This window comes from Ascaphus truei, chromosome 9, assembly GCF_040206685.1.
Source record: "Ascaphus truei isolate aAscTru1 chromosome 9, aAscTru1.hap1, whole genome shotgun sequence".
Taxonomy (NCBI): Eukaryota; Metazoa; Chordata; class Amphibia; order Anura; family Ascaphidae; genus Ascaphus; species Ascaphus truei.
This window is the reverse complement of record NC_134491.1, coordinates 56,092,189-56,109,484: the sequence shown is the minus strand read 5'-3', so window position 1 is coordinate 56,109,484 and position 17,296 is coordinate 56,092,189. Positions and strand designations below refer to the sequence as shown.

The window sequence follows — 17,296 nt, the reverse complement described above, 5'->3', positions numbered from 1 at the left end:
AGTACTGACATTCTGTAGATCATGGGTAGCCAACTCCACTGCTCAAGGGCTACAAACATGGCTGGCTTTCAGGATATCCCTGCTTCAGCACAGGTGGCTCAATCAGTGGCTCAGTCTTCGAAAGAGCCACGGATTGTGATGAACCAGAGATATCCTGAAAGCTGGACGTGTTGGTAGTCCTTGAGGACTGGAGTTGACTAGCCTTGCTGTAGATTAATACGAGCAGAGCTAAGAAACATGTGGATTGGGGAGTAAGTGCAGGTGATAAAACAAACCCAAAGCCAAGAAATGAATTAGAAATTCTAATAAAGTTGGTGCGAGTATTACAGAATTACTGTTTAGAACCTCATCTATTTCCTGTACTGCCTTGGTCATATAGAAATACTGTAGTAGCATTTTTCTATGGTTGGTATATGAAGGTACATGCGTCTCACTATAACACATTACTTAACACATTATACATTAAAACACATTATAGTACACCTGCATAGCACTAACGAATCATTAGCAGCAACATTTTTAAAGATCTTTATCACATGTAATTATGTTCTTCTGATGAGGTCTCACGCATATAGAAACTTTTCATGAACCTCCGAAGAGCGAGTACCAATGATTAATAATCAATATGTACAAATGTTAGTTGAGGATGCAGGAACTTAAAGGTTTGCTGAAACCATAAATATCAAAATATACAACCAAAAAGCATTTCGTCATAATGCCAAATCAGTTTTGATGGAAAATCACTACCACAGTGCAGGAATGGAAATTCATTTATCCCTTTTTGTTTTTGCTCAAATGTTAACACGTTATGGAAAAGGTGTTTACAGATTATAGAAATCATATCAATGCTCAATATAAATCCAAAGCTTCATTAACGGTTATTGGTCTTCGGTAAAGTATTTCAGATGTATATTGAAGCCTTTCCATCTTCACACATTATCCTGCTCTCACAGCTCCATCTCTGCACAGTCCCACTTACTGCTTCCCCAGCGCCAACTCCCTCAATAAACAAGCAGCTATCAGAAACACACCAACCTGCTTATCCCCTGTACCCCATGTTTCCTCTTCCTTATAGATTGTTAGCTCCCTGGGGCAGGGTCCTTCTTACCTACTGCAACAATGTATGTTAATGTTTGATATTGTATTAGTTCTCAAACCCTATTGTACTGCGCTACGGAATATGTTGGCACGTTCTAAATAAAATGCCAATACACTGTTACACAGAATCTCTACAGCAATAGTAGGGTTAAACTAAGCTGCTAATAAAAATGGTTTCGTTTTACACGCCTACAATGCTACATTTAGCAAACTTAATCTATAACAAATTGTAACTTTCATCTATACAACGCAGTAGATAATATTTATAAAAAAATTAATTAAAAAAAGCACTGCAAAAAAAGAAACATTTGGCATAAAAGCAAAGAAGCAGCAATTTGAGATGCTGTGAGGTATACTCAGCTACCATTATAGCAAACTATGCAGCAAACATCCCAATATTAAAATATAGTGTACCGATTCAACAGTGCTTGAAGGATGATGAAACAAACCAACTATAATATCCAGCTTATTTTCCCCGTGCCATGAAAGATTGTATACATAGAAATGCTAAAACACACACACACTTCGGAGATTAACCGGTGCAGACAATAAAAATACTCAAATTCAATTCATATGTATACAAGCCGGATTCCTTCAGCATTAGAGCACCCAAGATGATTTATGCATACAGTAGTTGACGTAGAGAAGGAAAACAATTGTAGCAAACCTGCAACTTGACTTTTTGAGTTTTCTTCACCCACATTGTAAATAAAATAAATATGAGGCAATGAGGCAATGCCCCCACCCCCCCGCCTGACTTTGCAACAATATCCGCTGTCAACCGGCTGGTTTTAGGCTGCTTGGATGCAGGTGGCAAACAGCAAAGAAGGTTCGGTGCATGGAGGAGGCTGGAGAGAGTTTACAGAGTGGAGAGGCAGAGCCCTGGATGCACTCCTTCTCGTTGGCACTGCTCAGATCTCCTGTCTGTAAGGAGCCATCAATCACTTGCATAATCCTACACATTCCAGCAGCTTAATACCAGGCTGTAGCGTTAGAACCTCCCTCTTTAAACCCACAACAAAACAAAGACGCAGTTTCTTCAAGCAAAAAAAAAAAAAAACCCCCACTCATTTTAGAAAGCAACTCTATAAAACAAAACATGTCGCTGGAAGTTTTAGCAAGGCTGTAACCTCTATGCTACCAGAAGAGGCAGGGGAAACAATTTCCTTATTTGATAAATATAGAGCAATGTCTCCTAGCTACAAAACTGGGACATTGACAAATAAAGAACAGTGCATGGGCAGGACATTCTGGTAGCAAAGGTGCCAAGACTGCTATCCTGGCTTTGTAGGATTGATTTGTTTCTTGTATAGGTCCTATAAATGAAGCACACCAATCCACGATGTAAAAAAATAAACTACATTTGCATTTGGTTTGAATTATACCATGTCAAAGTAGAAAACCTGATCTGCTCATCGGCTGCGCTCATTCTCCTAAACCAGGTGTTTGGTAACCTTGTGACTGTCAATTCGAATTGTTCCACGTATGGATTAGAGCAGCAATCCGGCTCAAAATGACAATCAATACAGTATTCTAACCAAAGGTCCTCATGAGCTGAACCCAGCTATTTTCAGCCAGTGGAGCCTCACCCCCTCCAGTTCCCACACACTTCATTTAAGTGCCGCCACACTTCCTGGCTATTTAAACATGGCGGCAGAGGTTGCCCAATAGGAAGCTGCAACACACGTTATATTTGCACTCATTTAATATGCGGCTTGTTTTTAACCCCTTCAGTACCATAGGGACTCCATGCATTGCATGCCCCATTGACATTGTTGAGGTGAAGACAAGATATATACAGTATGTGTTTGAAATGTCCACTCCTCGGCCGCTGGCACTCTGGGATTCCGATATCGATGTGTACTTGGTTTTCTTTTTGTATGAATTTGGAAACAAAATTGAATTAAAGTTTTAAAAACGTATTTAGAGCACCCATTATTCTTTAAAAAAAAAAGGAAAACATTTAGTTATTTATCCAAGTTTCTTAATGAATGCAAAATAAATGAATTAAAAAAAAAAAAAAAAAAAAAAAAACCCCTGCACTAAAACTTATCAAATAAAAGAAATAAATTCTAGGTTAGTTGCAACTCCGTACAGTAAGTGGAAAGACTAAGTGACGACTACAGTGCATTGTGGCCATGTGACCAGGTGCCGTGGAACGCTTATTCTCCATCACTATTTAGGGACTTAACAGCTCTAACCTAATTAGTCCAAAAATGTGTCACATACAAACGAACCTTAATGAATTCACAACATTTTAAAAATGTGCACAAAGAATAACAAAAACGCAGACATATACAGGCCATCTGATCTTAATAATAATCCCCTGGCTCTATGATCACACCTACATACATTCCAAAGCTGGCATGTTTTAAACCTGCTGAGTGGCAACATTCTTCTGGAGCAGAGAATTACAAATGTTATGAACTCCCAGCTGCAGCCCCAGTGTAGAGGTCAGAACGGAGCATGGGTCAGAAGGCCACACATCTCTCTTAACACAAGGGACATGTGCTGGGATTTGCGCAGGATTATGTGCTTTTATAAACTGTTGAAAATGTTGCAGGTTACTTGAAGTCACTACACCAATCAAGTATCATTAACCCAGTAAAAATATATCATGTCTTTATCTTATCACTGTACAGAAATCCAAAAAGTGTAGTTCTTAAGATACAGGTAAGGGAATAATTAGAATGTGTTTTTGTATTCACCTCCCCCCAATAATGTTACATTGAAAAAATGGCTGGCAATGAGAAATACGATCACTAAAAATATATTTGGAGTAGTAACCTACATTTTAAAATGGCTCTTAAAAAAAAAAATATATGTTGTATGTTGCCGTCATATATCACAATATTTTCCCTATAACAAAAACGTGTACAGAAGCAAATTCATCTTCCACACTAATAAGCCGAAAAAGGGAAATTCTAAAGGGGGAAATGATGTGCATTGTCAAAGTAATATATATATATATATATATATATATATATATATATATATATATATATATATATATATATATATATATATATATATATATATATATATATATATATATATATATATATATGAATATAATATAATAATGAGAGACAGAGACACAGATCTATCTCTAGAATATATATCTAGAATATATATATATATTTATTGTTACTTTATCTTTCATAATGGTGTGTGTATATGCGCGCGCGCGCGCGCACACACACACACACACACTTTACAAATTCCAATATTAAAAGGCTCAGTCACAACACAGGTCTTATTAATGTGTTTATTACTAGGTCCCCAAAAAAACAACAAACAAAAAAAAAACACGCCTGCATCAGAAATCCCTTTAAAATCCAATAACTACAACCATGTGACATGATCTTCATGGAGCCACATAAGCTGACACACACAGCTGGGATAGGACAGGAAATCACACAAGGATAGACATCCATAACAAGGCTGTTTGTCACCAAATGAAGTGACATCATGGAAACTTTAGGAGCACGTTATGTATAATGATATTTATTTTGTTTCAAGTAGCATATACTGTAATTATTTCCCTGTCACATAGCTTCATTGGCTGTTTTTATGTAGTGGTAAAATCTTCATAAATAAAAACACATTAGTGTCTTTTGCCCGTGTAAAACTAATGAAATACGGAGGCCTCTCCCTTAAGTTGTTCGAGTATAGTGGTACTGTATATGTTTGAAGGCCGCCTTCAAATTCTCAATAAGCTAATATAGCAAGTAGCAAAGGTGGCCAACTCCAGTCCTCAAGGGTCACCAACAGGCCAGGTATTAGGGATATCCCTGCTTCAGCACAGGTGGCTCAGTGGCTCAGTTGAAGACCACCTGTGCTGAAGCAGGGATATCCTTAAAACCTGACCTTCTGGTGGCCCCTGAGGACTGCAGTTGGCCTCCCCTCGACTAGGTTAACAAGAGTTAAAGGAAATCTTAGAAGATTTTATCAACAGATTTCCATTAATGAAAAAAACATGCAAAGCAAAACTATCTTTTGCTATAAACCAAATAATGTAAGGCGGCTCAACTTATCCAACAACTAACATTTAAACTAACCAATTGTAAACAGACAATCTTACACAGAGGTATAATTTTGAAACAGTAGACTCCTGAGAATCTATTTAAAGCTAAAATGTGTTTGCCAGACAGGGAAATTGCAGGTTATTAAAATGCATTTTGCTTCCACTGGCAGCAAGAGTAAATTTAAAGAAAGAATTGCTGTTCATCGGGTTTTTGTGTATTGCAAGGAACAAAAACATAAGAAACACATTTTCTTTAAAATTACCCCATAAAACTATTGAACAGAAATAAAAAAGCATTTTTGAATTCCCCTCCCTCCCAAACTTGATCTGCTTGTGAATCCTTTGAGTAGTCGGCACTCTAAAAAAAAGCTGTGTGTGCTGTGCACGCGCATAGTAAGTGAAACTTCTTTGACTTTTGTCACAGAAATTGTATTTGTATTGGTGATGTTTTAATTAAAAATCAAAATACAATTTCATTGACAAAACGCAAATAAATTTGACTTAGAACATGCGTACACATCCCTTGTATTTGCACTAAGCGTGAATTCCTCGTGTGTGCGTGACTGTGTGTGTGTGCGTGACTGTGTGTGTGTGCGTGTGACTGTGTGTGCGTGTGACTGTGTGACTGTGCGTGTGACTGTGTGACTGTGCGTGTGACTGTGCGACTGTGCGTGTGACTGTGCGACTGTGCGTGTGACTGTGCGACTGTGCGTGTTACTGTGTGACTGTGCGCGTTACAGTGCGTGTACGCGTGACAGTGCACGTGACAGTGCACGTGACAGTGCGTGTGCACGCGACTGACTGTGCGCGCGACTGACTGTGCGTGTGACTGTGTGTGTGTGCGTGTGACTGTGTGTGTGTGCGTGACCATGTGCGTGTGTGTGTGACCGTGTGCGTGCGTGTGACCGTGTGACGTATGCGCAGCCCCCCTGCACCTCACACATCCCCCTAACCTATTCACAGTCAGTGTGTGTATGTCAGTCAGTGTGTGTGTATGTCAGTCAGTGTGTGTGTATGTGTCAGTGTGTGTGCATGTGTGTCAGTCAGTGTGTGTGTATGTGTCAGTGTGTGTGCATGTGTGTCAGTCAGTGTGTGTGTATGTGTGTCAGTCAGTGTGTGTGTGTGTATGTGTGTCAGTCAGTGTGTGTGTCTGTGTGTGTATATATGTATGTGTGTGTGTCTGTCACTGTATGTGTGTCTCTCTTTCTGTGTCCTGCCCCCTCTCTCCTGACTCCTCCCCCCCCCCCTCACAGACAGGCAGAGCTGCGGACTCGCGGCGGCTCTGCCTGAGACTCTCCTCCCTCCCCCCCCCCCCTCACAGACAGGCAGAGCTGCGGACCCGCGGCGGCTCTGCCTGAGACTCTCCTCCCTCCCCCCCCCCCCCTCACAGACAGGCAGAGCTGCGGACCCGCGGCGGCTCTGCCTGAGACTCTCCTCCCCCCCCCCCTCACAGACAGGCAGAGCTGCGGACCCGCGGCGGCTCTGCCTGAGACTCTCCTCCCTCCCCCCCCCCCTCACAGACAGGCAGAGCTGCGGACCCGCGGCGGCTCTGCCTGAGACTCTCCTCCCCCCCCCCCTCACAGACAGGCAGAGCTGCGGACCCGCGGCGGCTCTGCCTGAGACTCCTACTCCCCTCACAGACAGGCAGAGCTGCGGACCCGCGGCGGCTCTGCCTGAGACTCCTACTCCCCTCACAGACAGGCAGAGCTGCGGACCCGCGGCGGCTCTGCCTGAGTCTCTCCTCGCCCCCCCCCCACCCCCCGGCGAGACGCGGCCGCACCGGGCACCGGGCAGATACCTAATAAAGGCCCCCCCCCTCCGGAAGTGCTGCGTGGGCAGAGGCAGTGTCGGCGGGGAAGGGGGGCAGCGTGTCATCGTCAGCGGGAGCTGGCTTGGTGCTGTGGGGAACGCAGCTCACTCTACCCCCCCCCCCCCCCCCCGTTCCATGCCTCGGCCGAGGGAGGTCAGCAGGAGTGGCGGCAATTAAATTTTGAGGGCTGCCGCCGCCGCATGTCAGCGGGTGGGGGGAGCAGAGCTCGTTATGAGCTGCGGCGGCGGATACCCTCCATGATCCCTGGGCTCCTCTCCTCGACCCCGGCGGCGCTGAGTCAGCGGGACGCAGGAAAGCGGAGGTAGGGAGGAGAGAGGCTGCGCAGCATGTCAGCGGCCGTTAGGAGCGGCGGCTATCGCCGCCGCATATGTCATGGTGTGTGGGGGGTGTGGGGCTGGGTGGGGTGTGGGGGGTGATTAGGAGCGGCGCCGGCGGCTATCGCCGCCGCCGCCGCATCTGATTTGTGGAGCGGGTGTGATGTCAGTGTTGGGGTCGGGCTGAGCCAGAACACAGCCCGGCCTCAACTGCCAGCACTGACGTCACATCCGTTTCATTTCTGTCTCCACAATTCTTTTTTGCCCCATCACGAATGAGGTGCCACTAAGGAAGTTTCACTTCAAAAACCACTGGATTGTAAACACAGACGAAGGAAAGATATAACTAAATTCCGTGGACTTCAATAAAGAACAGTTTCCTGTAGCACTCAAATAGTCTGTGGCAAATCAAATAGATATTCAAGTCTTTTTAAAGAGGCAGACGTAATGCACAACGTTTTGGGGGAAATCCCTTCCTCAGGTGCAAACCCTTTTTTCCCACCTGAAGGGATTTCTCCCGAAACGTTGTGCATCATTAAAGAGACTTCAACGTCTATTTGACGAATCAGAGCATACTGTTCTCTATTGAAGTCTATGGAGCGATTTCTGCTGGGATTGTCACTTTTGCTGCTAGCGCACCAATCACCATTTTGAAAGGGGTGGGGTGCGACCGTCATCTTTGGGTCCGTTAAAGTGCTCTACAAAAGTTCATGGATACACAGAAGCCCCCGTATCAGTTTCAAGAGTATATTGCTTACACCAAGCTATAAACAAGTCTATTTTGTGAGAGAGAACGGTGTGATGGAAATCAGAAACGTAGCTCGCGGCCCTCTTCATGAAATGGAGAAGATGGGATCTGTACTCTGACATTGGGAAGAATGGTTTTCCATGTCATTTAGGACAAATTCAGCTGTTTATTGTAGTACAATATACGTAAATTAAAAATCAAAAGCACTTGCTGCGCAAGTAACAATTTCTACAGCTAGAAATATCTAGAATTGTCCCCGATATTTTTAACCAATGGAGTTTAATAGTGAAGTACAGCAAGGCCCCGCTTCTCGGCGCTCGGCTTTTCAGCGGTACCAAAAAGGGGGGTTGCCATGTCCGCGCATGCGCAGAATGGGCCAGGCCAGGGTCGCACATGCGCAGAATGGAGGGTTGCCGATGTTGCGCATGCGTAGAACGGTGCATTGCCAGTCTGCGCACAAGCCTAAAAATCACCGGTTCCGCTTTCCGGCGATTTTTGATTTGCGGCGGGTCCTTAGAACGGAACCCGCCGCATGACTGTGGCCCTGCTGTAATATAAATACCATGTTAAAGCAGCAGTCCATGCTGATCTGTGTTTGTGTGCATATTTTGATGTACATTTCGATTTTTTTAATCCGATGCCTTATTCAGGAGTTATGCGCAGTGGAAATGTTTAGTGTCTGGCCGTCAAAATGGATGCGTCTCCAGAGCCCAGTGCAATCTCAAGGTTACCACGCCGATTTAAAAAAAACATGTTAAAGAGCTGGAAATGCTCAGGGGATACTAGAATTACAGTATATGGTGTTAAACTAATGTAGGCTTCTGGTGGGCATTTCGGCTTTAATTTATTCAAAAATTCAACATATACATAGGGTCTTTGAAAATTAACCCTCCCCTTTGGGAAATCTTTACAGCTACCTGCAAAAGTACAATGATTCTGCATCTATATTACACGGATATGCAACTACTGATTTACGTTACTAATATTTTCATCACATGAACAGAGATTTCATAAGTGTAATATAGGAGGAGTCCAATAATGCAGGTTTGCAAAATCAAAATATTGCATACTGTTCATTGATAATACTGGAGACCTACAGTAGGAGGTTGGAAAAAACCTCTGTACAGCACAGCATCCATTGCATCCATGAAGAAAACTTTAAAATAGACCATTAAGACCGCTCACAGCCTACAACAAACCAACCCACTGCAAGGAACTTTACAGCAACTCAAACTTTGCCCTACATTCAGTATTGTTCATTAATACTATTACATTTGTTCAACATTACTCATACATTTCACTTGAATTTAGCAATATGGATAACTTTATAAGAAATTATGATTTCTAAAAGAAAAAGCAGCGCAGACGTAATTTGATGCACTTAAGCACGCTTGGAAAGGATATGGTACAAGAACTGCAGTATTTAACAGGCTTTAAATTAACTGATATGCATTTCATGGTCTATTCACCATAGCTGACTTCAAACTTAAAATAATAATAATAAAAATAATTATTATTTTTGGGGAGTACATTAAAAAAGATGGAACATGTATAATTTACCTTTCTTGTACTTGCCCATGTGATTGTATAGGCGCACACTTTTATCTTGCTACATTCTCCGTCAGATGTCAACTCTTGAACTCTTTCCAAATGTGTCAATTCCATTTTCCTGTCTGACATTGGTCTCTGCTGTCAGCAATAGTCTAAATCTGTTTCACCGACAACCCAGGTCAACATATGGGACCACCGACAATTAAAAGGTAAATAATCTAAAACGTGTTACAGCTTCTTTCTAATGTGCTATTCTGCTGCAAAAAAGGCTAACCTTTCCATATAGCAACCCCACCGTTTATTCCTCCTTTTTGGGCGTCCTTTTTCTCAATGCTTTATCAATATGTAAAACTGTCCCTGTGCATTTATCAGTAATCAGTGAATGGAAAAGGCTAGTGGATTTTGCCAGCAGTCAGAGACCTAATCAAGGCGAGATCAAGCCAGCTGTCAGCTCTAATCAGAATGATGCTCTGCACTTTCCATATTCACTGCACACGGTTGAATGTGGCAGCCAACCATCCTCTCGCAACACACACACACACAAAATTATAATGGCCGAATATTAATTTTGCATTCCATTTGCATTTAGCCAGCATGATTTGTAAGAATTAATGTAATATGTAAAAATAAATGTATTCAGGGACAGCAAGGTTGTTGCTTACATCCTCTTGGTAATAACTCATCACTTAATGCTGTGTTGGGTATTAAGAATTTCACCTGACACATCCAGTTTAACAACGTTTGAGTAAACAAGAGAGAAAAAAACAATACAAGCCAAGGAAGACAGAACATGCCTCTGTTATATGTATCTGTGACTGGGAAATATGGCGTTTACTGCTTAATTAGAACAGTGACATTATATGACTTTAACACAGGGGTGGCCAACTCCAGTTCAAGGGTCACCAACAGGTCAGATTTTAAGGATATCCCTGCTTCAGCACAGGTGCGCCAGTCAGACTGATTGAGCCACCTGTGCCGAAGCAGAAAAATACCCAAAACCTGGCCTGCTGGTGGCCCTTGAGGACTGGAGTTGGTCACCCCTGGTTTAACTCCTTCAGTGCATGAGGGACCTACAGTTCACGGCAACATGTTGTTGGTCTCTCAAAGCTTTAAGTGGTTCAAGTATAGAGCCAAGTACAATGTAAACATGATCAGTTCACTCTATTGCTTGGAGCATCAAAAGAGGGCACAATCCCAAATTATAAAGATATACAATTTATAGCGTGGTCAAAGCACAAGACAGCATTAGCATGCATTCATTTTACTCTAACACAAAAAAAACAAAAAAAAAAAACACTTCCTGTCCCATGATTCTACTGGGATTGAAATGCCAAACATTATCTAACCCCTGAACACTATCTAACCCCGTGACTGATAACAGGTTTGTATGTAAATGCACACTAATGACTGAATTCCTTCTGTTCTACACGCAGAATCCATCCAGCTTTATCCCAAAAACTCACATCAGCAATCTCTCTTCCTCTAGTAACAAGGACCACCACGGTTTCTGCTGAGCAGCAAAATACTATATACTATATAGGCTAGTGTTTACCAAATCGGTTGAATAATGTATTAATGCAATGCCCTATTCAAGAATATCAGACACCAACTACAGTACTTGCCTTCTCCACAATAAAACAGGGATATTTCTTGTGGTAGATGGCTAGCACTTTTGAACCAACACTTGTAAATTCTAGAGCGTAGTGCTTTGGAAATCTCACATCTATGAAACCTTTCATGTTGATGACAAAAACAGTAAAAAAAAAAAAGTTCACAACCTACCACAAACGCTCACTAACGTACGGAAAACAGTGAAGAACGTATTACCAAAACTAATTAACTGAACACCAGAATCACTCAAGTAAACCTTTCCCTGTTGGAGGGCACTGCAACACATTTAAGGAAATGCATCAAGTGCTGAACACGGAACCATTGCACCGAAACGGCACACATTGTGTCATTTTAAAACACTGCGTGGCGGTTGTATGGTACTTTGCTTCTTTTGCTTCCGCAATTTGCTCCTCTTGCCCCATGAGCATTTTGGGGAGAAGTTACAGGAGGAGAGAGTCAGCACAATAATATAATGAGATGTATCAAACATTGCGTCTAGAACTAGTGCACCAAATAAATCCACCAGATTAACCTCTGCTCCAAAGATATCAGCGTCCAATGTAGGATTGGAAGAGATTCAAATGTCGCTGCTCGCAAATTGCGCCATTTTTACATACCCCATTGTACCTCTGGCAGAAAATATTAACGGCTAAGAACAGGCAACAACTTCTGCACGATATTTCATAATGCCGAATACAAGCGACAGTATTTTAATTACAAGATTTTGGCCTTTTTTAATATATCAAGAAAGTTCATCTGTTCCAGTTTTGATTTCACAGAATAAGCCTAATTATTTGGGTGATAAGCGAATTACATCCTCAAACTGACACCTTTCAGCCTTCTCAGGCCACGCTTATAGTGCTGGCGATGCCGACCGATGACGTCACAGGCAAAAGTTATTAGATTATCCGTGACTGTCGCCGCGACGTCATGAAAGGGGGCGGGCCGCGGTCTCCGATTGGTTTAGAGACAGTCACATGTGGCGACTGTCTAAAAAAATCAAATAGACCCGGCTTCAAATTTTTTTGCCGCTCCGTTGCGATTACTATAAGTGCTTGCGACACAGTCAATGTATTTGATTTGGAGCAACATCGCAAGGCACTATAAGCGCAGCCTAACTCATAATGCATGGCATCTTATACTTTGCCTGCGAAAATAAGATTTCTACTTCTGCAAAATGTACAAAAAGGTTAGAGTATCTGTTTATGGGCGTCTTCTCAGCAGCTGGACGTTTTTTCTAAATAGTCATGGTAAAAAATACCGGACAAGGTAACCAATTTCTGAAAAAGACACGTTTTACACATATAGCCAGGTCCCCCCTCCCCCTAACCCTCCCCTCTGTACTCACCTCCGCAGCGCTCGGATGGGGGCTGCCGGTTGCGGGGTGGTGGGGGAAGGTGCGGGCACGTGTGCGTGCGTCTTCGGCGATGCGAGCGGATGCCGGTGCGGCGTCGGGAGGGTGACTGAGTTGCCAGGGACTCCCGGCGGCTCTCGCTGCAGGGTGCCGCCATTTGCTGTTTGGTCGCGCATACGCAGTGAGATGCTGATAGTGCGGCGGCCATTAGAACATTGCGGGTGCGCAGAGGCACGGCAGGGAGAGGCGGCCATTACATAGAGGCTGCATGGAGAACTACAAGCCCCATAGTACCTAGGGGCACACCAAACAGAATGCCAGGGAGCCAATAGCGCGGCTCCATTTCCCTGCACACAGAAAAGATACATTTCGCGCGCTGTGAGGGGCACGCCAGTCGGAAGAGGGACAGCAAAGAGTCAGGTAGTGTCCAGGGAGTGGTACTCCTCTGGGCTAGGCCAGACTGTGTCCCCAAGGCCCCAGTTAGGCTCCGATTCACCAATTAAAGCAGTGATTGCTTTAGAGACAGACCCTTAGGTAGGGACTCTACCCCTTTATCGATTTGATAGTCAGGGACACAGTGCGACGCATCGCAGCCCTGCAAGGTGGGTCCTGGGATCAGCACACCACCAAGGACACAGAGACTACACGGTGATATTATCCACGCCGGAATTCACCCCACGCGGTGGCGGATGAAGACGTCGACCCGGACGGAGACCCGGTCATATTCTGCGGGCAGGTATCATTCCACAAAGTGCACCAACACTGTACAGCAACGTACGGATCACGCCAAAAGGGTGGGGGACACTTATGTGGGAGAGTGGCCAAGGGCCCCATACAGTATTCAGGACACGGTGTGGGAACACGGTGGTGGGTTGCGCCCCTGCGAGGTGCGTTGGTCAGTTGCACTTCTAGAGAGGAGGGGTATTTCACATTGGTAACCCTGTTACAGTATAAGACCGTTTGCATATCGTATTAGTAAAGGTTGTTATATGTTGTGTGGTACTATTATTTGTTCCTGCAAGGGGTCATCCCCAACACTAGGGATCCCGTACAGGTGGAGGCGCTGTCACCTAGTAGCTAATGTGTATACTAAGCTGTCAGTGGCGGAGGCTCAGGTCTCTGTGAGCCAGCAGGTAATATCAGCACCAGTAGACTCTTCCCATACAGGGGGTAAGAGGGCTACACACAGAATAGGCGTATTTTTCTTTTTAGTATATAGAAACAGAAGTGCACGGACAGATCTAGCCGACTTGATTGCAAACACTGGTGTGCTAGAGCAGAACAACGCATCAGCGGGAGAAGCAGCAATTTTACCCGCGGCTGCAAGAACATTGGGTACATCTATTAATGAGATGTTATTGTCACTGGTTTGGATGCCCCCAAAAAGTGGCCTGGATCACTGGTGCTTCCTGTAAGCAATGAATTGACTCCATGATATTGGCTCAATCCGGAAAGCAACAGGTTAATGTACTAAGATGCCCAACTAAAAGGTACTATTTTTTTCATTCTACAAACATTTGCCCCACACAACTGAATTATTTTTTTAATGGATTTTATGTTTGAGTAGAAAAAGTTTAAAAATAGGAATTTATTTTACAAATTGACAAAGCTGGATGAGAAAATTCTAAGTGAAACTATTGTAACTCATTTCTCATTTTTCGCCATCAGCTTTTACATTGCCAGCTCAAAATCGGGAGAATAAATTACCGTAAATGCAAAAATATATGATGTACAGTGTAGTGTTAAAGAATATATAAGTTAATTTAATCACGATTTAATATATAGAAGCCCCAAGATACACCAGCAACAAATTTTCCCTAGAATGTGTATTAAAAGTGAAAAAAAAAATACACAAATTACTATATAAATCAGAAGTGTATAAATATATACTGTAGAAACTCTGATGAAGGTGCCAGAGTAGGACTGAAACATTGCACTATTTCATACAGTATTTGCTTTTGATATTCATCTTGGATTGCCAATAAAGATATCTCCAAAACAGGGACAAAAATGCAGCTCTAACAAGGGTTTGTTCCAATCCCTTTCAACAAAGGCAAGAAAAATTTGAGAGCAGAAATGTCCAAAAATATTTGTACGACAAGTAATATTTTTCTTACACATTGACCCTAGCCAACTACAAAACATACCTAAATTATATGGCTAGAAATGAACAATTTTAAGACAAAACAATTGCATCATCGTGAAACAAACCACCAATGAAAAACCATACACCCAAAGGCAGGTTGGCTGCGGGGGAGACGAGGGTTTCAGACAAAACCCCACACTGTTTTCTGAAGGAGCGCACCATGGGATAACACTGTCTAGCAGGTAAAGACAGATTCCAATTAATTACAGCTCACGCTGAAGTGAAAATCTAAAACATGTGCTATTCTGTCCCTGATCCACCATGTTTGGGATTAATCTATATGTGAATTATTTTCTCCATTGTAAAAGCACAGTTCAATGACATTTTGAAAAACTATTTTCTGTCAGCTCTTTTTAAAAAGTTTGTTACTTAAAGCCGCCTTTAACGTGTAAGACAGGGTTTCTCAACTCCGGTCCTCAAGACCAAAACAAGTCAGTTTTTCAGGATATCCCAGCTTCAGCACAGGTGGCTCAGTTGAACCCGTGGTTTAAGCCAAACAGAAGAGGAATTATCCATGACATGCATAACCTTCCCCCTCCATATCAGAGCATTCACATGTAAACCAACATCACCGTTCTGACACAACATGCATGCATATACAGAGCTGAAAAAGTGTCTGTAAACTGACAACAGACTGTTATATGGGAACCTTTCAGAAGGTCAGAAAAAGGCAAATCTCCCTCCGTTAGTCATTTCTATAGCATACAAGAACGATCATGCGGTCCACATCCAACAGTTGTTACATACCCCATTTTCAAGTCGTTTCTCTCCCGGTAAAGTGACACCATTTCTTTGATTTGGGCTTTGACGAGCAGCTAGAAATGGAAACAAAACAGGATGTTATTCAAAGAACTCGATATGAGGGCTAATTTTGTAGGTCTGTTTTGCTCTTCATTGATAATAGCTACTTCAATTCCATCTATTAAACTTTCAAAAGTAACCCTGTAATCAAACAGGGATTAATAGTTTCTCAGGGGACTTTTGCTATTTTTTGGCAAATACTGATCCATACCAATTCCAAAACAGGGGCTCCTCCAGTTTCAGACTTTTCAGTTCAACACAAAAATGTCTCCCATCTGGTCAGGTTTTGGGCCAAATGGTTGTTACAGAAATATAGAATTTCAGTCACATTTATATTTATTTTGACACGTAACTACCACTACCGGGCTTTGCTCAACAGGGGGGGGGGGAAATCTACTTCTATAATCTCAGTCATGCATGCTTTGGGTTTGCCCGACTGAATTAGAGTCAATGTCTAAAATCCATTAAGCTAGAAGAGGTCCAGTTCACCTTTCCATATGCACAATCACTGTAAATATACCAGCATTAAACATAGGAGAATGCCAAAGATACGTGCTCGAGTGTGGCAATAGCACACCATATTAATGTGGGAGATTGTGAGGGGAATTGAAGATTGGGTGCCTGGGGAGAAGAGGGAGAAGAGAGAGAAAGTAGAGAGAGAAGAGAGAAGAGAGGAGAGTAGAGAGATGAGAGAGAAGAGAGAGAAAGCTTTGCTTTATACAGTGGGCTCCCCAAGCCCACCTGAATATTGCCATTTCATTTATTGTAGGCACTTGTTAAAAAGAGGGAGATCCCTAGCCTTTGTTCTCACTGGACCAGAAAAGAACTGGCAGGGACAGTAAAATGACATAGCGTGATGTACGTCGATACCAATTCCTTTATCAGTACTAACTCTTGGTAGCTGGGATCTTTGTACTTGGCCAGTTTAGAGGCTGTACGTTTACGTTTTAAGAAACTCGGGGAGCACCCAGGCTTTGAATACCAGACGCACCATTTCCAAACACAGTGCCGCATAATACAAACTAACAAGCTTCTTTCCCTAACCAGTTTTCACATCTAACTTTGTTGATGTGGCCTTTTATACAAAAATTCACAGGAGTCTCATAAAATATTTTCTTTTTTTTCCCTCTCTCCAAACAGAACTGCTAACTTCACGCCAAAGTGTGTATCGGAAGTTAAAAATGAATATGCAGAGAAACAAAAAAACATGTGTTCTGGCTATGAATCTGCACGGTGATTCACTTTCATGCTTTTAGAGCAAATATTTCCTTAATTGCATGCGCGATCATTGGGTTCTGTGCACTTAGTATCGCTGCTGTGCCCTGCTATAGAAATAATAAGAGACATGTAATGCTTACACTATGCGCTCAACAAATTGTTCAATAGACTGCACCCTCTATCGCTATAACTTTAGCCAAAAATAATTTCCATGGTCTGTTCCAAGAGATTCAGCAATAACATTTTAACAAACAAAATATAAATCCATAATGTCTTTAAAATTTGTCTAAACTGAAGCAACAGTCGACCATGGCATAGATTAGGGATGCTCAACTCCAGTTCTTAAGACCCCCTACTGCCCCAAACAGGTCAGGTTTTCAGGATATCCCTGCTTCAGCACAGGTGGCTCAGAGGCTCAGTCAAAGACAGCCTCTGAGCCACCTGTTCTGAATGCTAGAATATCCTTAAAACCTGACCTGTTGAGGTGCTTGAGGACTGGAGTTGAGCACCCCAGGCATAGATGATATATGTATGACGTTCAATAAATCAGAAACAAGTTAAGTAATTAGGTTTGTGTAAAAATGCCCGAACATTGGT

The 17,296-nt window shown here is 42.7% G+C and overlaps 1 protein-coding gene across 13 annotated transcripts in view; it reads right to left on the bottom strand.

Moving 5' to 3' along the window:
- PPP1R13B (protein phosphatase 1 regulatory subunit 13B) overlaps nt 1–17,296 on the bottom strand; it is a 66,493-nt gene that overhangs the window by 17,874 nt on the left and 31,323 nt on the right. For 10 of the 13 annotated variants that reach the window (XM_075614962.1, XM_075614961.1, XM_075614967.1 and 7 more), the window contains one exon: nt 15,428–15,495. The exons of 1 other annotated variant lie outside the window; for it this stretch is intronic. In XM_075614962.1, the coding sequence (XP_075471077.1) occupies nt 15,428–15,495 (68 nt within the window). Of the gene's footprint in view, nt 1–1,765; nt 1,817–9,578; nt 9,864–15,427; nt 15,496–17,296 lie in introns of those variants that run through there. 2 more of the 13 variants (XM_075614968.1, XM_075614969.1) reach the window with 2 other exon arrangements.